The sequence below is a fragment of the Phocoena sinus genome, chromosome 8 (assembly GCF_008692025.1).
Source record: "Phocoena sinus isolate mPhoSin1 chromosome 8, mPhoSin1.pri, whole genome shotgun sequence".
In the NCBI taxonomy this organism is placed as follows: Eukaryota; Metazoa; Chordata; class Mammalia; order Artiodactyla; family Phocoenidae; genus Phocoena; species Phocoena sinus.
Genome location: NC_045770.1, coordinates 49,909,328 through 49,933,975, shown reverse-complemented (window position 1 = coordinate 49,933,975; position 24,648 = coordinate 49,909,328). Strand labels below are relative to the sequence as shown.

The 24,648-nt window shown below is 41.8% G+C and overlaps 1 protein-coding gene across 9 annotated transcripts in view; it reads right to left on the bottom strand.

Annotated features, from left to right (window-relative positions):
- PRCP (prolylcarboxypeptidase) overlaps positions 1 to 24,631 on the bottom strand; it is a 72,060-nt gene extending 47,429 nt beyond the window's left edge. For 3 of the 9 annotated variants that reach the window (XM_032640970.1, XM_032640966.1, XM_032640971.1), the window contains exons 1-2: positions 24,571 to 24,631; positions 22,901 to 23,089 (exon numbers count right to left, since the gene is read on the bottom strand). In XM_032640970.1, coding sequence (XP_032496861.1) covers positions 22,901 to 23,074 — 174 coding nt within the window. In that variant the 5' untranslated portion in view covers positions 23,075 to 23,089; positions 24,571 to 24,631. Of the gene's footprint in view, positions 1 to 22,900; positions 23,090 to 23,435; positions 23,494 to 24,182; positions 24,283 to 24,483 lie in introns of those variants that run through there. The other 6 variants (XM_032640965.1, XM_032640963.1, XM_032640968.1 and 3 more) reach the window with 6 other exon arrangements.
- Positions 24,632 to 24,648: the final 17 nt, after the last annotated feature.

Below are 24,648 nucleotides of genomic sequence, written 5' to 3'. Positions count from 1 at the left end.
TCCTTCTGGGGAACTCCAACATCCAATTTTCAGTCCTGGTTTCACTATAAAATGGCCTCTAGAGACTCTTAATCATCATCTTAAAAATACACTCTATAGACTACTCATTGTTTTCAGCATTCATCCGGTCTGAATGATAAGGGCGCTGTAAGAAAGATAAAGGAAGGGAAAAGGATATCCTCAGCTGAATCCAAAAAAGCTCAGAACAATGGCAGCAAGTTCAAACAGGACCAAGTTGCTCCTTGATTACTTTCAGGTGCTTTTGTCATTAGGCCACAGTCCTGCATAGCAACTGCCCAGAGCTAATACGATATACAGATAAATGACAGTCATTGTTTACAGTCATTCATTCATTTAACAAGTATTTCTTGAGTGCCTACCAGGGGTTAGTACTAGAGATACAACAGTGAACAAGGTAGATATGGTCACTGCCCTCACACTGCTTATAGTCTAATGAAAGAAGCAGATAATAAACAAGCAAATACACAAATAAAGAAACACTTAGAGGGACTTCCCTGGTGGCTCAGTGGTTAAGAATCCACCTGCCAATGCAAGGGACTCGGGTTCAATCCCTGGTCCAGGAAGGTCCCACATGCCACAGAGCAACTAAGCCCAGGCGCCACAACTACTGAGCCTGCGCTCCAGAGCCCACGAGCCACAACTAGTGAGCCTGCAAGCCACAACTACTGAAGCCCACGTGCCACAACTACTGAAGCCTGTGTGTTCTAGGGCCTGCGTGCCGCAACCACTGAAGCCCGCACGCCTAGAGCCCGTGCTCTGCAACAAGAGAAGCCACTGCAATGAGAAGCCCGTGCACCGCAACGAAGAGTAGCCCCTGCTTACCACAACTAGAGACAGCCTGTGTGCAGCAATGAAGACCCAACGCAGACAAAATAAGTAAATAAAATAAAATATAAAATAAAATAAATTTCAAAAAGAAGAAACACTTAGATACTGTAATTGTGCAGGTTTGACTCTGACAGAGAATAACAGAGATAGACCTAATTTTAATAGGGTGATCAGAGAAGGGGTCTCAGAACACGCAATAGTTAATTAAGCCTTTAATCTCCACAGCCTTCTAGTTAGGTATGTCAACTGTGTGAAAAGGGGATTCTATTCAATGCCACTTCTTCCACAAAGCATTCCTTGGTCTTCCTGCCTTCTTTGTGCTTCCATGGTAATTTCAGCTCTATTATAGTGCTTTTCAAATGTAGCCTTTGCACTGTATTTACCTATTTACACATGTCGTACACCTGCTATACTATTATAAACCCTAGACTAAAGTAACCCTATATAATAAGATGCTAGAATCTATTGATCAAAACCATGTGTATTATTCCCACCTGCCCTGTGAATAATGTAAGGCCTGCACTAAAGGCTAAATGTACATTCTCTCACTTGTTCGTCACAGGAACCCTATGAAGTGAAGAGGCTGCATTTTTTCCACCGTGCCATACTGCCTCCCCTTTCTTGTTCATGTCTGAATCCCCATAGCACAAAGTACAATGGGCACAGGACTTGCTCCATCAATGACTGCTGAGTTGAACTGAGCAGAAAAAGTGAGAAGTGTGATGTGACACCAGGAGACCAAGTAACCCAGGCTGGACTTGGGCTATACCAGTTAACTCTACTCCGGGCCCTTGGGGCCACCAGTGAGGCTCTGTTAGCTTTCTTGGCTCACGAGCCCAGCCGCTCCACGACACGCGGGATCCTTCCGGACCGGGGCACGAACCCGTGTCCCCTGCATTGCCAGGCGGACTCTCAAACACTGCGCCACCAGGGAAAGCCCCCTCTGTTAGCTTTCTATCAGGTGTGTTAGCCTCAGGAAATGTGAAGAGATCCTAAAATTACCAAGTTAAAATCCTACTCAACTGTGAAAGAGTAGAAGAGTGGCAAACAGGAGTGACCATGATTAATATTGATTCTCCTTAGCAAGGACAAGGCCCTTTCATACCCCATCACTTCCTGAGTGCCTACTGCATGTGTCTGGCTATACTGGATACGATAAAAAGCACAGTCTTTGCTCTCAAAGAGGACACAGACTAGTGGAAACAAGTGAGTAAAGAAACTATTTCTACACAAGGGATGCACATTATGCACAGGATGCTTGTTATGGCAGCCAAGAGGAGACACATCCCAACTAACTGCTGGTAGAGGAGGCTAGAGAAGAGGCAAACTCAGAGAAGCTGACAATGCCTGTGCTGGGACCCTGACCACCTCTTTTCCAACCTCATCTTCTGCCACTTGCCCCTCTCATAATTCAGAAATCATTTGGATATAATATGCTTTCTCAAGTCTTCAAAATTCAGAAATCATCTGGATATAACATGCTTTTTCATATCATCTGGATATAATACGCTGCAAACAGATTTACCCCTGCCTGGAATGTCCTCCTCCCTCACGTCATTACAGAAAACTCCTACTTCACCCTCCATCCATCCAGGTGTTCACTCAAGCACTGTCCCCTCTGTAAAGCCTTCCAAGACAACCCTAGGCCCAGAGGAAAATGCTCCTTATCCAGTGGAAAAAGCCCTGCTTTGTAGTCTGGCAATCCTGAGTTGAAATGTTGATTGTACCACTTTCCAGTGAGGTAGATTCCAGCAAATAGTTTCACATCTATAAACCTCAGTTGCCTCATTTCTTAAAAGGGGCTACTAATATCTTCCTGACAAGGTTGCCAGGATTCAAGTATGTATACAAATCCCTGACCACAGTAAAGGCTCAAAATTTATTGAATTATAGCAAATAACCCCTGAGGATTGATGGCCATCAATAATTTTATTTTTTGTATTTAAAAAAACACACAAAAGTACATTACAACCATATGGATATTTTTACAACATTTAACATGTGACCCTGGGGAACCTAAAAAGCAATTTGACAATGCATTTTCCCCAGGTATAATTCTGTCTTTACTAAGGCAGTAAAAATCATGTAAGATAGGGGCTTCCCTGGTGGCGCAGTGGTTGAGAGTCCGCTTGCCAATGCAAGGGACACAGGTTCATGCCCCGGTCTGGGAAGATTCCACATGCCGTGGAGCGGCTTGGCCCGTGAGCCATGGCCACTGAGCCTGTGCGTCCGGAGCCTGTGCTCCGCAACGGGAGAGGGCACAACAGTGAGAGGCCCGTGAATCGCAAAAAAAAAAGAAAAAATCATGCAAGATAGCCTTTACATAAAGGATCTTCTACAAGAGAAAAGAGCTGCCAGAAAGTATATAACCAAGAAAAGCTTCGCCTCAAAGGCTCATTTCATTTAAAAAAGAAAGGAAGGAAGGGAGGAAAAAAAGGAAGGGAAGGAAAAAATCAGTGGAAAAGAAAGCACATTCTTAGGAAAATTATTCAGGGGTAAGAATTACAGTCTGTCAACGCTACTTACTATAGGATATCCCCTCCCTTGGGACTTCCCTGGAGGTTGAGTGGTTAAGACTCCACACTCCCAATGCAGGGGGCCCAGGTTTGACCCCTGGTCAGGGAACTAGATCCCACATGCTGCAACTAAGACCTGGCGCAGCCAAATACATAAATAAATAAATGTTAAAAAGAAAAAAAGAATATCCCCTTCCTTTAAAACTATAATTCAAGGGCTTCCCTGGTGGCGCAGTGGTTGCGAGTCCACCTGCCGATGCAGGGGACACGGGTTCGTGCCCCGGTCAGGGAAGATCTCACATTGCTGTGGAGCTGCTAGGCCCGTAAGCCATGGCCGCTGAGCCTGCGCATCCGGAGCCTGTGCTCCGCAAAAAAAAAAAAAAACAACTATAATTCAAGAAGCCTACAATGAAAAGGTAATTACCACCATTTGTAAGTGATGGTGTTTTCATCTCATAGCATCGTACCTCTTGGAGTTCCCCATTTTAAAAAGTCTTTTTTGTTCATTCCCAAAATGGATGAGTATTAAACAAGAAATAAATCTTCTCCCTTACAGTATCCTGCTTTTGCTCCTTAGTATTTAGAAATACAACCCAAGTCAGGAAATCTCAATTACAAGCCCTGCTATTATGCAAGCACATAAACACTAAGGAAGAAAACAAGTAAAGAGGAAATGAATGTGTGTTATTCCCACCTGCCCCTGTGAAAGGAAAAACCCCTGAAAGGAATGATTTAACTACCAAAGGAAAAATCTGTAAGACTACTAAGGGATACCCAAGTCCCCAAGTACCTTCTTCCCCAAACAGAATCATCTCCTTACAGTAGGAATAGTTTTCACCGTGCAGGTCTCTCTCTTCTGAACTCTCATGCTATATACCTCTCCTGCAATACTTTACACTCACCCTTAGTAAAGATTTTTGCTTCCAGGACTTAACCTCTCCATTACAGGAGAAAGATTCATCTTTGTAAGGTCCATCTAGTCTAGATTAGTGTTTTATAAAATGGAGGTTGTGATCCATTAGTGGGTTATAAACTCCATTTAGTGGGTCACAGTCAGCATTTCTCTTTAACAAAATTGCACATTATTCAGCAAGCTAGCTACAGAATCTATGTCTACCAAGAAATTTAAAAAATCTAATAGCCTGAATCATTATGCTCCTATGGGTGTATTCTAAGGCTTTCTACTTGAGGGATAGCTACCTATTAAATCACATTCCAAGATGTAATTATAATTCGGGCAACAAGAGCCATTTCACAAAGTAGAGCACAGTTAACAGTCAAATGAATGCTACAGACATTAAGTACTAGGGAAGCCCAAGGAAGGATAGCTCATGCTAGGCTAGGTCAGTTGGGGAACTGACCTGAGAAGTGAGGCTTAAGCAGGGCCCAGTAAGATGTGGATTGGAAAAGAGGAGAAGAGAAAAAAACACAGTGCCAGCTGGCCTGGACGGAGGCCTAAAGAACAGAGGAACTCAAGAGGCTACTGCAGTAGTTTACTTTGGGCCTACACAAGGTAATAATTCTGGGAATGTAAAGGAAGGGGCAAAAACTAGGAAGGAATCATGGACAGTCTTCATGACTGATTGGATTTTTGGCATGAAGGTGAAGGTGAGGGAATCAAATGATTCTAAAGTTTCCTATTCTGGGTGACCAAGAAGAGAGTAGTGCCATTAACAGTAATGTGAAAAAAATCAAAGGCGTTTTAGAAGGGAGTCTCATGCAAAATGTAATAAAACATTAATATTTGTTATAAAAGTTTATCTTATTCTGAACGCTTATACCTCTGAGTTGTACCTAGGTAGCCATATGAGGGATACTAAGCAATGTAAGTAGCATCCTATTCTTAAGGCACTCATTACCTGGAAGAACCAAGGCTTGACACTCAGCCAGTTCTTAAAATATTAAAACACTTCCATACCTGTTGGCAAATAATTACCTTAGCACCTTGAGTGACACCATCCCCTTCTCTGTGCCTAACTTCCCAGCTGCCCCAGTCCCTTCTCCACACCTACAGACCTAAAGAACTAACCTACAGCACTGCAAGAGGCCTCAGCTCTATGACCAGTTTCTGCTTTGATTGGGCAGTGTCTATGCCACGCTGGTAGCACTAGGCAAAATATAATAAAAGCAAGTGTTAACAGCGTTCAGAAGATGGAGTAACCACTTCAGCTTGGGGCAGTTATTCATTCAAACAGCTGTTGAGCGCATACACTGAAGATACACTGATGGATGTGGTCCCAGCACTCAGGCTGCTCACAGGCTAATGGGAACACAAATATATAAACAAATCATTGCAATCCAGAGTAGTAGCACAGAAGTATCTGTAGAGTGCAATGGGAGACACAAAGGGGATGAAGTCAATTACCCAGCCCATCGAAAAGAAGAAAAGCAGTCCCATAAAGTTTCACAGAGAAGGTGGTGCAAGACATGAGCAGCAAAGGATGAACAGGAGCATGCCAAGCAGAGAAAGGAGAAAGACAAACCATTCCAAGCAGAGAGATACCAGCACTGTATAAACCACATCCCAGCATAGTGTGTACAAAACAATGAGATGACCAATGTGTAATGCATGGCACAAAGTGTCAATAATAAATAACAAGTACTAGAGATTTTTTTCCTAGCACATTTATGTTTGTAAAGGTTGATCCTAAAATGTATTTCCATTGCCTAAGCCTACACTAGCTAAGCCAGGGATGGGGCAGTCAAGATATCCTGAGAGGCATGGATTCAGTCAGTTTGGAATTAAATGAAGTAGATGGAATCTGCACGTCAACTAAAGTTGCCTGCACTTGTTAGATATGTGTAATCAAAGGTGAAGGAGGGACAGTAAATGAATTGGAGTATGAATTAGGAGCAAAAGACCAACAGGAGACCTCACTACTTTTCCAATTAACAAAAAAGGGCTTCCTAGAGGGAGACATTTTTTAACAGAAGGGAACATGCGAGTGTTAAAACAAGCCAGACACCTCGAAAATTGAAGTATTTAAAGAATAAAGCTTTGCAGGAAGACCAACAGGAAAAAGTGTACATATATATTTGCCTTGAGTGTGGAGTAGAGAAAGGTCACATGAAGAATAGACACTACAGACAAATGACTATAAATTCAAATTAATAAAAGGATTTGGCAATGTTATAGAATTTGACTGCAAAAAGCCTTTCTGGAAATCTTTAAAAACCATGATCCATATTTTTTGGAAAGTAACTCCCCTAGCATCTCAGCCAACATCCATTTCACCATGGTAACACTCACATTCTTCAGAGATGGACCAAAGCACTGGAGGTATATAAGTAACAGCAATAGGCTCTTCTATACCTTGCCTAAGGTCAGATATTTGCATTTAATGTCTGCAATAAAACAGGACATAATACGCAGTGTCATTCCATCAGCTCAGTTCCACATATACAGAGCTTGGTGCTGTGGCCTCCCAGAACCACAGATGAGTGAAACCCAAGATTGTTGCCTTTGAGATCATGGAGAGATGCTCGGTAAATATGAATCCCCTTCTCTTTTAAAGTGTAGTCATTTTCTAGATATTTATATAGTCGAGACTATATAAAAAGGCAAACAAAAAGCCTGTTTTGGTCTGCACTGGCTGCCCCAGTCATGGTCATTTAAAGCCAATTGTTCAAGAGAAAGGAAGCATCCGACGCCAAGGAGAAGGGAGTCATCACCACTGCTTTCCAAAATTGTTGTATGAGCGGCTCCCTCAAAGGAAGAGGCCATCAGTGCTCAGGAAGTGACAGAGGTTTCCAACAGTTTTAAAGTACAGTGTCTGCAGTGTGACCCATGGTTCAAACTGCATAAAAATAAAAATTAACTGACAAATGATAACAAGTACTTCCTCACTTTCCTATCTGATGAATCAGCCATTGTCTGGGTTGCAGTTCCTTGTTTAAATTAGGTTATTAAATCACAATGATGCTGGCCAAACATGCTAGTCATATGCTATCAGCAAAACTTATCAAAAATGCCAAAGTGTGTCAAGGCTTAAATACACACACACACAAAACACACACGTGCTTTTACACTAATAAAATCTAACCAGTACCAAGGGCATCTTTCAAACACTTTGTTTTCCTCCTGAAAACCACAAATGTTCTGTGATGTAGTGGAAAGAGATGGGAATTTGAAGACAGGTTTGAGTTTGAGTGCCAAATCTGCTATCTATTAGAGCTATCTGAACTTGAACAAGGTACTTCATGTCTTTGGGCTTGTTTTCTTATCTGTAAAATAAAAAATAATAATAATAATGATACCTATCCCAGATGTGTCTTGTGATGATTAACTTGGATAATACATTCATGCAAGTGCCCAGCAAGGGCCGGCAGGAAGTGAGAGCTTGGTGTATTATTAATATATTTTGCAGTGTATTATTAGCATGCACCTTCCAAGTCTGAAACCACTTCCAAAAACACACACGAACATACACAATTTATATTATGTGTTTAATATTGCCACTTAGAAGGAAGAAATTAACATATGAAACCTTAGCAATTTGTTCTGAGTGCTCACTTAAAAAGCCATAACCTTGCAAAGTAAAATTTTAAATAAAATTTTTTTCAGCTCTCTTAGGTAATGACTTGGTGACAGTGAGAGCATCTCACACACCAAATATGTTGTGGTCTAGTATGGGATATGCTTTTGCTTTTGACTTTCTGCCCAGTTACCAGTAACCAGTGCTAGGACAGTGCAATATATTTTTGGTACACATTCATTGCTGTATAAATTATGTAGCTCTGAGGAAAGGTACATACTGCAGCAATGAAACACGGTGGCTTTGGATATCTTATTTATAAAGAAATTTAAAATAATCTGTGATATCCCCTTCATCACTTCATATGCTGAAGATTATAAAGCCACATCTCAAGGAACTACTTATTTCCTCTTAGGTGACAAAACAATGGTTCAAATAGCCGGCCTTCTCATAAAACTGGTTAAAGAGATTAGCTTAAATTTTCAGTCTAATATCCTTTAAAACAATAACACTTTATTAAATAAACAGGAGCCTAGTACTATTATTCTAAACAGCATGTTTAAAGATGAGAATTTTAAAAGAATTTTTAAAATTCTTTTAAAAAGAATTTCTTTTTAAAGAATTCTTTTAAAAAGAATTTTTAAAATTCTTTTCCCATGTAGGTCATTACAGAGTATTGAGAAGAGTTTCCTGTGCTATACAGTAGGTCCTTATTAGTTATCTATTTTATATATAGTAGTTATATATGTCGATCCCAATCTTCCAATTTATCCCCCCCTTCCCCCCCAGTAACCATAAGTTTTTTTTCTACATCTGTGACTCTATTTCTGTTTTGTAAATAGGTTCATTTGTAACATTTTTTTTAGATTCCACATATAAGCAATATCATACGGTATTTGTTTTTCTCTCTCTGACTTACTTCACTCAGTATGACAATCTCTAGGTCCATCCATCTTGCTGCAAATGACATTATTTCATTCTTTTTTATGGTTGAGTAATATTCCATTGTATATATATACCACATATTTAACCATTCCTCTGTCGATGGACATTTAGGGTGCTTCCATATCTGGCCATTGTAAATAGTGCTGCAATGAACACTGGGGTGCATGTATCTTTTTGAATTATGGTTTTCTTTGTGTATATGCCTAGGAATGGGAATGCAGGATCATATGGTAGTTAGAGCTACCATATAATCCTATAATCCCATTCATTTAAATTCTTCTTTCCATAACAGAAAACCAAAGCCAGAAGAAAGCTCTGTATTGTTAAAAACTCTGTTATGTTTCTTTTTACTCTCCGAAATCACCCAACTTGCTGTTAAAAAGAGAATTGAAACTCCTCTTATTCCTCAACTTTATTAACGTGTAATCTGGATTTCCTTAATATAATATGACTTCCACAACTATCTCTAAATCAGACCATAAATTACGAAATCTTCTATCTATTCCAGAAATACAGCTATTACAGAGGCAACATGGAGTATGGGTTCTGATGACACCAAAGCTCAGTTTAAATCCTGGTGTTATCATTTATCAGCTATGTGATCATGAATAAAATTACTTCATCTCTGAGCCCTCTATTCCTCTGTCAAAGAGATGTAGTACTTTCATGCAGGGTTTAAGATAATTATATGAAGAGCACATATGCAGTACCTATCACAAGGTGAACATGTCGTACTATGGTGAACAGAGCAGTGCTCTGCCCCAGCACCAACTCAACACCAAGTTATGTTCTTAAAGTCAATGAAAGCTTCAAAGAAGGAATACCCACACCATGAGTGTGTAAGTGGAAATAGTGACAACACTGACTTCACAGTGTTGATCGCCCACCTCCTGCCTCATCATCTGTGCCCCCTGTCCCAGTCTTACTGACCTCCTTTCAATTCCTCCTACTCTTTCCTAAATTAGTATCTTGTACATGATACATCCTCTACCTGGACAGAAATCTCCATCACCTCCCTTCTCCTTGCCAACTCCTACTCAGCTTCTTGTCTCTGCTTTAACACCATTACTGACCAGAGGAAGCCCTAATACGCAAGACTTAGGACTGTACCGTAGATTCCGCAGCAAACTACTTCCTTAAAACACACATCACACTTGTAATTACTTGTCACTATCTTCTTTCCAACTAAACTGTAAGCTTCATGATGTACGTTTTTGTTTTTCCCTTATCCCTAGCTATTGACACAGTATATGGCACATAGGGAGAGTTCAATAAATATTTGTTGAATGAATATATAACTGTGCTGCTTTACTCTATAAATGTTAGCTATCATAACTTCTGTAATAGTTATACTTTCATACATATAAATTGTATCATATAACCAAACTGCAGGGCTGCTCTGGGAAAAGTTCCTAAAGAAATCTGACTTTAATAAATCTGCCTTATCCTAAACCCACGTGGGCAGTCCTCATAATACAAGCAGCAAGAAAGAGATCATGAGCCTGACAGAGACAGGGCAGCTGCTTCTCTCCAGTCACAGCACCGAAGGGCAACTTGGAACTAACTGACTCATACACAATAGACAGCAAGCATTTACAAATACGCATAGTTAATTAGCCTCTGTTTACAAATGAAAAGCCAAAACCATAAAAAGTACTCCCTTTACTTTAGCTCTCTAATAAACAAAGGCAGTACACAGCCACCACAGAAGCAGCTTTTAAGGAGATATTGTTCCTGATACATTCATTCTTCACCCTTCCCCTAGCCCACATCCTCACACAAAGCAGAAAAAACAGGGGCTGCGGCACTCCCTCCCACAACTCCTTCTATGTAGATACTTTGGGAGAAGGGTCAGTACAGACAACCAGCTTCCAGATCATCCAGATAAGAGGACGAGAACAAGTAAGCCTGTTTTTATTTGCCTGGCTTCCTACCTTCTTCCCCCAAAGCCTTTTAGACAGTTGAGAATCAAGTTTCCACACTCTTTCCTACCCTATACATACACACCCCTTCCTTACCGCAATGTGCAGAGAAGCAGAAAAAGGGAAGGGGGAAGATATAGATTCAAAAAACGTTTGTGCAGATGACACTAAGTAAAAGAGTGTGCTGTATGCTGTGGAGGGGTATGGATCCTTCAAGACAGGCTTCCTGCTTTAAAAGGGGAACAAAAGGTTTTAACACAAGGCTAGAGTAAGACACATGCCATGAGAGAAGTACAAAGAAAGATCTGACCAATCACACACTTTCTGGGCGATTAAGAAATGGCTCCTGGAGGAGGCAGTGTCTGAGATGGGGCTTAAAAAATGCAAGGGGTTGATAAAGGAGGGAAGGGCCAGAGGAGAGGCATTCCAGGCAAAGGGACAATGTGGGTTAAAGCATAGAAACAGGAAAGAAATGGGCATGTGTGGAGAACAGATTAGCGAACTGGAAAGGTGGGTTGGAGCCAAAGGGTGGAAGGCCTCAAACATACAGGATTTTGTTCTTAATAAAGCAAACAATCAGGAATCATTGCAGGTCCTGAGCAGAAGAGTGGTTTGACTGGAGGGGAGGTGATTAATGTGGCCCATGGGAACTGCAGTGGAGGGGGAACTGTAGGTTGCAAGGAAGGCCAGTTAAGAGACTCTTCCAGTCCAAGAAGGCAGTAATAGAAGCTGCAACAAAGCATGACGGCCATACAAGTGAAAAAAGCAGATATACTCTGAGAATGGAATCAACCTAACTTGTTGTTACAAAGAATATGGGAGAAAGAAGAGCCAAAAATACCTGACGTTTCAAGCTTTAGGGACTTTATACTTTCTGCTCCCTCTCTGATCCAGTGTCCCTTCCTCAGGGAAACCTTCCCGAGATAAGCCTTTCCCATCCGCTGTACCCCATATTTACACATACATATCACCTTGCTTATTTCCTTCAAGGCAATCATTACAATCTATAATTATCTTATTTATTTAATGTTTATTTGCTTACTATCTACTTCCTAACCAGAAAATAAGCTCCACACGAGCAGTCCAACTACTGTCTAAAGAACCATGCCTGGCATATATGTAGTCCTCAATAATTTTTTTTAAATGATAATAGTGCCACGAGGAGAAAGTCATCACTTAACCAGATAAGTCTGGTTTTGAGTTAGAACTACAGATCCAAGTAGAAATATAAGGAGGCGATGAGGTAGTAATTAAAACGCAGTTGGTGCCTCAGTTTCTCCATCTATAAATTGGGGATAGCAGTACCGAGACCTCGTGAGGTCACTGTGAGAATTAATTAGCTAATATATGTAAAGTGTTTAGAACACTGCCTTGTACATAGTAAGAGCCCAATAAATATTTTCTATTATTACTATTATGATTATTCTTAGAGAAATATGTCAAAAGTGAGACAGAGACAGATCGATCTACAATTATGGATTTGGGAATGATCTGCAAAGCAGCCACGAGAGGAACCATGGGCTCCTATCTGTGAAAAGTACAGATAGGAGGGGTTGGAGACTTAGGGAAAATATATGCCTTGGTTCTACTTAGGTGGCCTGAATTCCTCCCCGTCTCTTTGAAACATGTACAATTCCTCTGGAAACCTTTCTTCTTTCCTGTCACCCTCTTCTCCCCTTCCTTTCAGTAAAACCTTAGGTTGAAATGGGGTTATAAAGGGCCATTGTTCTTTTTTTTCTCTATCTCCACTCAAATGAGTTCTTCATCCTTGTTTCAACTGTGTATGGAAGATAAGGATGTAAAAGAGTCAAGGAAAAAATGGCAAAGCAGCCATAGCCAGGCAACGAAAGAGAAACAATAGTCTGAGCATTTACCCAGAGATGTGGTGCTGGGTAGTGCAGTCTGGAGTCCTGAGGCCCAGGTTCTGACACTGCCACATACTGCCTGTGTGAGCCAGGACAGGGCAACTGTTTTTTTTTTTTTAATAATACTCTTTTTAAATGGATTATAAAACAATGCAGATTCATCACAGATAATGTGAAAAATACAGAAAAGTATAAAGAATAAAATGAAACATCACACATCTTTCCACCATTGTTACTATTTTAGTATATTTTCTTCTACTCTTTTTCTGTGCAGCTATAAACATATTGTTAAACATATCTGACCCTCTCAATTGGTAGTTGATTTTTCTCTCAAACCTCTCCCACCACTGGGTCTGGAGGTGGGATAGGTATTTCCATTGTTCCTAATTCTTCCTCCATCTTCCCCAATTCACTACCTTTAAATATTATGTCATCAAACTATAACACCCCACTACCCTTCTCACTACAATCATCTACTGACCCCTGGTTCACTTCCCTTCATGCCTTGAAGATTTTAGCTCCTTGTTCACTGTCGCTCCAACATAACTCCTTTCAAAACTCTTAGTGATGGGCTTCCCTGGTGGTGCAGTGGTTGAGAATCTGCCTGCCAATGCAGGAGACACGGGTTCGAGCCCTGGTCTGGGAAGATCCCACATGTGGCGGAGCAACTGGGCCCGTGAGCCACAACTACTGAGCCTGCATGTCTGGAGCCTGTGCTCCGCAATTAGAGAGGCCGCAATAGTGAGAGGCGCTCACACTGCAATGAAGAGTAGCCCCTGCTTGCCACAACTAGAGAAGGCCCTCGCACAGAAATGAAGACCCAACACAGCCCAAAATAAATAAATAAATACTTACTAAAAAAAAAAAAAACTCTTAGTGACTTCAGTATCTTGGCCCTTTAGTTCCTTTTGCTCCTCTCCTCCAAGGACCTTGTCCTTCACCTACCTTGGTCACTAACCCATGGTCAAACCCTAGACCTTGTCACTCCCAGTAACTGCAATCCTGCCACACCCTCAATTTTAAGCATTCTACTTCCTCTATCTTTCCAGCTCATTCCCTCTTCTACTATGATTCTCCAAATCTTTCAACCTCACATTATCCACCTTTTCACTGTCCCTCACCCCATCCTCACTCACCTCCCTACTTGGCTTAAATTCTGTGGTCCATAACTCCTTTGCATACACCCCTCAGCTTCCATGTCTCTCTCTCATTTTGTTTTACTCATTTGGCAAAAGGGCAAAATCCTAGTTGAAAAGAATTCTCCATCAACCCCACACCCATACCCAAGAAACTGAATGTAGCTATAGAAACATACAGCCATGTCATGTGGTCTTACTAACTTGCATGAGACTTCACAACTGCCCTGCAGTCAAACTCTATTTCCCTAGTTCATTTGCCTTCCTTCTCTACTAGAAGAGTATGTACATTCTCTCTCCTCCTCACTGTCCTCATCCCCTACTACTCTCTCCCTTGGGCACATCCCTCCAGCCACACTGGCCTCCTTGCAGTTTTTCCCATCAGGCACACACCTACCTCATGATTTTTGTACTTGCTCTTCCCAACGCTTTTAATGCTCTTTCCCCACTGCCTAGAATAGTGCCTAGCACATAGCAGGCACTTAAAAAAAAATTGAGTAAATGAATCTGGAAATACATTGTACATTCAGTTTTCCATTTTGTTTTTTCACATCATTAATTCATGACTATTTCTCCACATCATCAGATATACTTCAAGACCATCATTTTTAACAGGTAATAATATTCCATTTAATGGATACACCACAAATCACTTACAATGATATATTTACAGTGAAAAACCAGTAGATTTACAAGTAGAATATTTTGGATGTTTCCTTCTTTGATCTTCTTGAAACTTGGTAGTTTCACATCTAAAAATGAGGATGATATCTACCTCACAGGATTGTTGTAAAGACTAAATGTGGAATATAAATAGATACAGAGATGTCAGTTTTGTTACTACTGCTTACAACATAGAGGCATCATGGTGTCAACTGAATGAAAGGTCATAGATCTTGGAAGCAACAGATTAAAATATAACTCACAATATTGTCCCTTAATAACTTGATCGAGACATTTAGCCTATATGAACCTCAATGAAGCCATCTATTTTTAAAAGTGATTGTAATAATTAACCGGTATGTAAAAGATTTTAGCATAATATCTGGCCCAGATTAGATAATCAATAAATTTCATTGTTCACTGCTCATAAACAATAACTAGGACTTTTCTTAAATTGTGAACTAGAAGAAAAAAGATTTTTATATATTCCCCAATAAAATATATATTATCAATGCAGAATTTTCCTGTTTTGATGGACAATTATCTAATACCTACAAAACACAAGTAAGATTTTTTGTATAAATCTATATATTGTTTCTTTTATTAAAAAAAAAAAAGCAAAACAATTTTTTTTTTTTTTTTTTGCGGTACGCGGGCCTCTCACTGCTGTGGCCTCTCCTGTTGCGGAGCACAGGCTCCGGACGCACAGGCTCAGCTACCATGGCTCACGGGCCCAGCTGCTCCATGGCATGTGGAATCTTCCTGGACCGGGGCACGAACCCGTGTCCCCTGACTCTCAACTACTGCACCACCAGGGAAGCCCCAAAACAATTATTTTTAATTACTGAATGACAATATGAATAAATTAATTCCCTTTTTTATTATGTGCTTCAATGTGTACATATATGTGTATATGTACATATATATGATGATGGTAAGCTGAGCAAGAAAATACTAAGTAGACCAGCCTCACTCTAGGGTTATTATTTTTTTTTTTTGCAGTACGCAGGCCTCTCGCTGTTGTGGCCTCTCCCGTTGCGGAGCACAGGCTCTGGACGTGCAGGCTCAGCGGCCATGGCTCACGGGCCTAGCCGCTCCGTGGCATATGGGATCTTCCCGGACCGGGGCACGAACCCGTGTCCCCTGCATCAGCAGGCAGACTCTCAACCACTGCGCCACCAGGGAAGCCCTAGGGTTATTTTTTGAAGCAATCTGTGAGCTGCAGCCATATATTGGGTTGGCCAAAGTGTTCGTTCGGGTTTTTCCGTAACATCAAATAAATGCCAAGACATTACAAATTTATTAGTGCTTTTTCATATTTTTCAGATACAACTTAAGTATGTGCTACTGGAATGGTCAAAAAATGTAATGTGAAGTCCTCCAGGATGTAATCATCTCTGCCTCCCCAGGACCTAGCCTGGTGCTTGAAATATAAAAGGAATTAGATAAACATTGAGTAGGTGGATGGGTAGGTGAGTAAGTGACTGATTAAGTATGGCAGTCTTTAGTGCCTTCTCTCCTTCTAGGCACTCCAGAGTCAATACTTTTTGTCTCCCCACCCTGTGGTTAGAGAAAGCAATGTAACCTGTTCTGGCCAATGACTTATGAAAGGAAGTGACCTATCATTTCCAGGCTGGAGCATTTACATGCTAGCAGAAGCCTTCTATGTTCTTTCTCCACTGCTACATTGATTGTGAAAGCATAAATTGAGAGGAAGCCTCTATCAGACCCTCAGTCTCTAAGTGAATGTAATGAGCAGAACCCTCTGCTCACCTGAATGGAAATACACTGTGAGCCACAAATTTCTGTTGGGTTAAATCACTGAAATTTTGGAGTTTTGTTACTGCAGCACAACCTAGCCTATCCTGCTTAGTACAACAAGCAGGGTAATGACATTCATTTTAGAACTCATGAGTTTATTTTTAGAAAAACAAAATGGTACAGATAAGTGGTTTACCTTGAACATGTAACTTAACCTCTCTGTATGATAGTTCTCTCACCTATAAAGCTGGACAATAATAGCATCTACCTTGTAGGATGGCTATAGGGATTAAATAAGTGAATGTCTATTAAGTATTTAGCACAGTATCTAGGGCATATAAATATTTCAATAAATGGTAGCAGATTATTATTATTATTAATGCATTAGACACTTATGCACTGCATATTTCAATTTACTCTCCCCCCCTTACTCCATATTCATTTTAATTTATAGCCAACTTTTTCTATTCAAAAAATCTTTATTAAGAAATACTATGTAGAGGGTACCATGCAAGGCACTGGGAAGGAAAACAAATAACACATATCATCAGTTATTCTTCTTACCTCTGATTCTTCTTTCTTCTCCAATCCACCTTCAACTAAGCAAACTTTAAAATCATAAACATAAATACAATGTTCTATGTTATAAATATGGTGTCAGTGGGAGAGCTAATTTTTAATTTAAAAAACATTTTACATGATTTGAGTCTGTATCTTATTCGAAGTTGACATGGAAAAATTGTTTAGGTCTGATTTACCAAAGGCAATTAATGGGTAGGGCAAAAAATAGAACTTGTGCTCACATCTCCACAGCTCCTGATATAATGCCCTATAGACAGGAGGCAGTTGTGAACAGAATTACAGATGCATCAGAGATCAGCAGATCTAATCTTCTTATCTTACATATTAGTACACTGAGATCTAGAGCGAAGCAATTTGCCCAAGGTATCAATATTAACACAAGTTAGTGGCAGGGCTGACACTACCACTCAAATTTTGAAAATATGTTTTATGTGGCTAAAGCACAAAGTCCCTGTATGCTGATGGATATAAACATGACAGTACAAAATCTAAAATTTTTGCTGAAATTACATTTTAGCATTAACTGATAAAATATTCAAAACTCTTCTATCAGAAAGACAGGTTAGATTTAGTATTATTATCAAGCAGAGAAGGTATTTGCAAAAACCTAAAAGGATACATTTATTATCATATATTTTCCCCTCCACAATTTACCAAAACTCAAAATAGCATAGAAAAAAAATAGAAATAGCTTCAGATGACTTTCTTTATATATCAGTCTTATGTGAAAGAAAATGATTTCAAGTGAGAAAAAAAATTAATTTCTATGCCTTATTTACAAGTGTACTATATATTATATCCCACTGGTAAAAAGACACATATGTACTACTTATGTAACAGAAAAGAATTCACAAAGATTTTCATATTTTCAAGAATAATTACTTTAGGTATGACAAGGAATGACTTAAACATTTTATTCTGAGTGGAGAGGAGGTAAGTTAAAAGCCATATTAAGAAACTGCAAGATAAAATAAAAATAACATTTACCATTTATTGAGTGTTTACCAAGTGATCTAAACTGTGCCTGATAAGCACGTTACACATATCAGCTCATTTCACAAGAAGTCTGTGAGATGAGTAGTGTAATTATCCCTATTTGGCTGATTATAAGAATGGAGGCTCAGAGTAACTTGTCTGAAGTTACTCAGGTAGTGTTAGAAACAGAATTCATTCTCAAACCTGTATGGTATTCAAGCTCTATCAAGTTCTTAACCCTCCATAATTTTGATCACAGTCAATTCATCATATCTAAGGGGTGGACTACAATGACCCCTTCTGACAATGATTCTGTGAGCAAAAACAGAAATCAGTTCAGAATTCACATAATATTTGTGACGGTATGCTCCAGGCCTCAGGGGAAGGCCATCAACAGACGAACCAATAAGAAAAAGAGAAGAAGGGAAAAATGAAAAGAGGAAGAGGAGGGGAAAAAGCAATAGGCCCTTCCAAGAGGCCTGACACAGCTCCGTTTTACTAGACATCAGGGCCACCATGACAAGAAAGGGAAACCCAGAAAAGGAATTGAAAGTAGAACTGTAAGGGACATACATAAATCAAAATAGCTTAGTCCACTGTGATGGTCTCACAGTAGATAAGGAAGGAGCTGTGGGAAGGCCCTGCAGGAGTCAGCAGCCATGAGTTCAATGCTGGGCCAAGATGCAGAGCTCTCACATAAACACTGTTCAGTAGTTAAATAAGAATAGTTGAGTGTAGATGACTGACCACCAGGTTTCTAGAAGAGACATTACCACAACTGTCAGCATCTGGATCAACCTGAAAGGTATAGCACTACGGAGAGTGTGGTTTTAAGAGAGAGCAGAGGAGGAACCAGCATTTACTCTATTAAGCTCCTTAATTTCCTAATGTTCCAGGCACTATGCCTGAATTACCATATTTAACCCTCACAACAAACTTGGTAGATGTAATGGTGAATTTTACATGTCAACTCAGCTGAGCCATGGTGCCCAGAATAGTCAAACATTCTAGATGTTTCTGTGAAGATGTTTTTTGGATGGGATTAACATTTAAATCAGTGGACTTCGAGTATAGCAGCTTCACCCTTCATAAGGTGGGTGGGTCTCATCCAGTCAGGTGAAGGCCCAAATAGTAAAAAAGACTGGGGCTTCCCTGGTGGCGCAGTGGTTGAGAGTCCGCCTGCCGATGCAGGGGACACGGGTTCGTGCCCCGGTCCGGGAAGATCCCACATGCCACAGAGCGGCTGGGCCCGTGAGCCATGGCCGCTGAGCCTGCGTGTCCAGAGCCTGCGCGTCCGGAGCCTGTGCTCTGCAACGGGAGAGGCCACAACAGTGAGAGGCCCGCGTATGGCCAAAAAAAAAAGACTGACCTCTCCTGAGCAAGGACTTATGCAAATTGACTGCCTTTGGATTCAAACTGCAACTCTTCCCTGGGTCTCCAGCCCATTGGCCAACCCTGCAGATTTTGGACTTACAAGGCTCCACAATCATATGAACCAAGTTCTTAAAATTAATCAATCTCTCTCTGCAGAGAAAGATATACATAAACACACACACACACACACACACGGACACATCCTATTGATTCTGTTTCTCTAGAGAACCCTGACTAATTCAGTAAACACTGATTTCTATTTTCACCAGTGAGGAAAATGACAGCCTGAAAGGACCCATTCTCCTTCCTCACTACATCACATAGTAAAATGCCCTCAGGATTCACATTCCAGTCAGAGGGGCTCGGGTGGGAGTAGGAGGGTAATGAAGAGCAGGGAAACCTCATACCCACAAGCCATGCATCCCAAGGAGCCTTTTACAACACTGGCATCACACATGTACCCAGAGCCTTGATGTGCCCGAGTGATGTGCTATCCTTTGTCTGGTCTCCTGATTCAGTTATTTTGGATAAAAGAAATCAAATATTCCTACTAAATCAACAACATTTGAAGACGCTGAAAGAAGAGGAAATATAATTGGTAAAGAACAGAATTAAAAGATAAAAAGAAAAATAAATAAAAAATGATTTGTGTCAATTAAATAATGGTAGACTTTGCTTTGTTTGGGTTTTCATTGGATAGTCATCCATTCACCCCCTCAACAAATATTTATTTTGTACTTTATATTTGTATGGGCTCTTCTGGGTACTGGACAGTGCTATCTAGCTGAGGAGACACATACAAAATAGTACATGTGAAAAAAGACCAACTAAAGTCAAGAAAGTTGACATTTCAGCTGGGATAGAGGTATGAGTTTAACTAGCGGAGAAGACGGATGGTATTCCAGACACAATTTCTGACACAGTCAACTTCAATTCTATGTTCTATGTTGCTAAAATATATATGTACAGGGAAGGCGCGGGGAGGCGGGGGTCTGTGGCAGGATATGAAGCTGAAAGACCAGCTGGGGTTATGAAATGAGGAACAATACCAAGGACTTGGCCCTTCATTCTGCAAGTAATCAGAGTTATGAAGGAGGGCTCAGCTTTTTTACCAAGACCATTCATGGAGCTTATGTGCATATAAGGACAGCTGGGAATCGCTTGGTCAGCTGGACAGATATAACCACAGATAAATAAAATTATTATAATGTTTGATGAAAATTAAACCTTGAATAAAAACTAAACCTTAGGGGTTTCCCTGGTGGCGCAGGGGTTGAGAGTCCGCCTGCCAATGCAGGGGACACGGGTTCATGCCCCGGTCCGGGAAGTTCCCACATGCCGCGGAGCGGCTGGGCCCGTGAGCCATGGCCGCTGAGCCTGCGCGTCCGGAGCCTGTGCTCCGCAACGGGAGAGGCCACAACAGTGAGAGGCCTGCATACCACAAAAAAAATAAAAATAAAAAAACTAAACCTTAGTTACAATAATAATTGTTTATTATTAAAAGGCATAAAAGTATTTCATGTGCTCTAACTAAAAAAATTAAAGTTGAGTTTACACATACTTTTCAGTCCCAACTAAAAATCTATGGTCCAGAAAAGTTGGCAATTACTATAAAACCATTATTATGCAACAAATACATATGTGAAAGTTTTTCTTAAAAAAATGAAATAAAACTCAATTGGAGTTGATGTAAAGAAAATTATCATGGTAATAAAACATTTGTAGAACCTGTGTCCTAAAATATGAACTAAATATAAGCCAGAGGGCAAAACATGGCTAAGGCCAGATCTTATAAATCACTAAAAATGGAAAAAGAACTGGCCTCAACTTATATATCTAAAGAGTGAAGTGGTCAAGAAAGGAATCCACAATGAAGGAATATAAATTAGGACCTAAGAGATCATTCAGTCTCTTCTACCCTTTCATTCTCTACCCCACTTTTCTGCTGATAGTTGTCTTTCATCATTCCTGAAAGGATTGTAGAGATCTTCATTCCAATAGTTCCCCTGCAATTTCACTTTAATTATGGAACTCTGCAATATCTCAGTATATAAAACAGATAAAAACATAAAGTTCAGGCTGAAAGAGGTCAGGGAGAGAGGGAGTTCTGGGGTACCCTAACTTGGATTCCACTTGGGCCTTCCCCATCCGTTTGAAACAGCTCCATAAAGAGCCCTTAATTTTCCTCAGTAAAATGTGAAACACACTGGTCCTTGTCCAGATCTCTCAATTTACAAATGAGGAAACTGTAGCCTAGAGAGTTGCCTAAGAAAAAGACCCCTGTTTCCTAGTACTCCTGCTAAAACTAGAATGCTTTCTCTTCCTCATAATCTCTAAATTTCTGGGTTAAAAACAATTTCTTACAAATTATTCTGTAAGTTCACACCATCCCTCTATCTCAAACTCCTATTCAGAATTCATAGTTCAGTAACCATGAGTTTAATAAGTGCCTACTTGAGGCCAGATACTCTGCTAGGGACATGTGATCTGCTCTCATTTAACCATCACCAAATCCTCTGGAGATCTAGAAATTGGGCACAGAGAAGTACTTGAAACTTCCCAAGGTCACAGAAGTAGTAGATTGGAATCCTGGTGTATTTGACTCCTAAAGCCAAACCTCAGACTCTTGCAGTTCTAATCCCAACCTTTCCCAAATCTTTGCCTATCTTTTCACAGGCTCCCAGAAATACAGAACTGTAAGGGATCCTGTCATTTCACACAGGATGTACTTCTTCATCCAGGCTTCTCAGGGAATACCTACCTCATGCTTCAGCCAAGCACAAAGGCATTATGCCTACCTTAAACCCCTAAACTCAGGCTTCAGAACTATAGAGATGCTCACCCCCACCCCCCTCCCCAAATCTTGAGAAAATCCTACAACTTTTACAAGCGTGAGCTACATATATGTTCAGTTTCACGGAAAATAGGGAAGGTTAAAAACTCTTAATAAAAGGGCTACACGGGGCTTCCCTGGTGGCGCAGTGGTTGAGAATCCGCCTGCCAACGCAGGGGACACGGGTTCGAGCCCTGGTCCGGGAAGATCCCACATGCCGCAAAGCAACTAAGCCCGTGTGCCACAACTACTGAGCCTGCGCTCTAGAGCCCGCGAGCCACAACTACTGAGCCCGCGAGCCACAACTACTGAGCCCACGTGCCACAACTACTGAAGCCCGCGCACCTAGAGCCCATGCTCCACAACAAGAGAAGCCACCGAAATGAGACGCCCGCGCACCACAACAGAGTAGTCCCCGCTCACCACAACAGAGTAGTCCCCGCTCGTCATCACTAGAGAGAGCCCGCATGCAGCAACAAAGACTCAATGCAGCCAAAAATAAAATAATTATTTTTAAAAAATAAAAAAATTTAAAAAGGTCTACAAAATCAACTCTGAGCTGAACATGAGACAACAGGCTGGTAATTTAGATTGAAGAAATATTAGATATTATCTAATAAGATATTGGAAGTTTGAATTTAGGGACAAAGGATGACTGTCACCTTGAAGTAGGTACCAGAGTTGGGATTAAATCATTTGAATTTGGCGGGAGGCCAATGGAGTTTTCTTTAGGGCAGGCTCTGGGAGCAGAAGGCGTTGAAGTCACTGCTGTGGCCAGTCACAGAAGAGAGTGTAGAGCCAGGACTGATAATAAATCATTGGTAATGGGAGGACAGAATTTAAACAGACTGGGGACCTAGGGGCACCATCTGTAAAGTGTAAGCCAAAGTTCGGACAAGTCCTAGGCATTAGGGGTCCGAAATTTCGGGTGAGCTCTGGTGCCTGGGAACCACGAAGCTAGTCCTCGCCACCCGCTCCGCCACCCCAAACCCCTTCCCCATTACCTTCTGTTGGATGTAGTGAATCGAGTACTTCATGGCAACAGCGGGACGGGATCTGAAGCTGGTTGACAAGTGCAGGCTGCTGAGGGCCCTCAGGGCCGGCGGTACGGGTGTGGCGGCCCCAGGAGTCAGGAAAGCCAGGAGCAGGAGTAGGAGCAGGAGGGAGCGACGCCCCATGGCTCAGGCTGGCTGCTGCAGGGAGGGTAAAAGGGAGACTGGCAGATGCGCGCAGCCCGAGCCGGGCCCGCCCGCAGCTCCGCCCGCGGCAGACAAGCTCCTCCTCCCCGGGGGAAACCCAAAGCCACACCCCGCCCCTCAGCAACTCCGCGCAAACCCGGGTCGCCCAAGCCAGACCGACCCCGTCCCCGTCCCAGAAGGTGCCGCCAGATTTTACTTCTCTCTTGTACCATCCCCTCTTTAGAGTCCACCTTTATTCCGGTCGCACTCTAATTCCATTGCCACAGCCTTGTCCTCCACAAAGTCCATATAATAGTAATAATATCGATAATAGTATAGCCAACTAAAAATTGGTACTTGCCATCAGCCTCTACAAGGATTAAGTCACTAGCCACTGCAGCCTTGACCTTCAACACACCCTAAAAGGAGTTCAGAGTGATCAGGAATGAGGCACTCTGTGCTCTGGGAAAAACTGGCAGGACAGGCCTTTCAGATATAGTTTCAGGAGGTTTTATGAGCCCAAATTCTTGCATCTTCTCATATCTAGAAAAGCACTAAGATCATCAATGGTGACATCTGCTCCTTGTGACTAGCAGCTAGCCTCTGCCAAAATGTGTGCTTGACTGTGCATACCCCCTTTCACTAAAATCATATGTAACACTGACCTTCCCCCCTACCCCTTTGGAGCAGCTCCGCAGAGCTATCTGAGATGCTGTCTCTCGGGCTCTAGTCCTCATTTTGTCCCCAATAAAAGTTAACTCACAACTCTCACTGTGTGCTTTTTCTTTTTTTCCCAGTGGGCAATTTATTGATGGTTCACTACAGCACTAGGCTTAGTGGCACACCATCTCATCTAACTCAACCATCCCACCTATTTTGTGGGTCTTGTATGATTGTTATTCCCATTTATAGCTGAGGAAACTGAGGCTCGAGAGGTGCCGGGACTTGCACTAGGTCACTCAGGAGGCGGTGGAGCACTGGCTTCGCAGACCGCTGGGTGTGGCTCCTTTGCACCCCACCTCCATGATATCAGCCTAACCACCTCCTATGGTACTCTGTCGGTGGGTCACCCCAAACCTCCGTGTAGCCCACACAGGCCATCCCTCACCGACAACGGAGGTCGCCCGGGAATCCCACTAGATCGCGGGCCCTTCTTCCACGTTACGCCTCCTTTCTTCTTCCCGCAACCCGCAACCGCTTCAAGCCCCGCCTTCCCCTCCCCCCGCCCCCCGGCAGTGCCATCCCCAGCCGGCAGAGGCCCCTTTTGTCTTCGCGGCTCCCCCAGCACCCACGTCCGCTTCTCCTTCCAGTCAGCCCGCTGAACCCCGGTCCAAGGGGCGATCCCGCCCACCCCCACCCCTTCCTGGGGTCCCTACGCCCAGCTGGCTCAACACTACCCGAAAACCAACTTTACAGAGTGTACTACTGCTCCCCCAGTCGGTAAAGAACCTTCGTCAAACCCTGTCTGACAAAAACGATCATCCGCAAAGGCTCACAGGCTGTTGTGCTAAATCTCCACCATCGGCGGCTCCTTCTTCTGATTCGCTGTGAGGAAGGACGGCCAAAGCGTCACT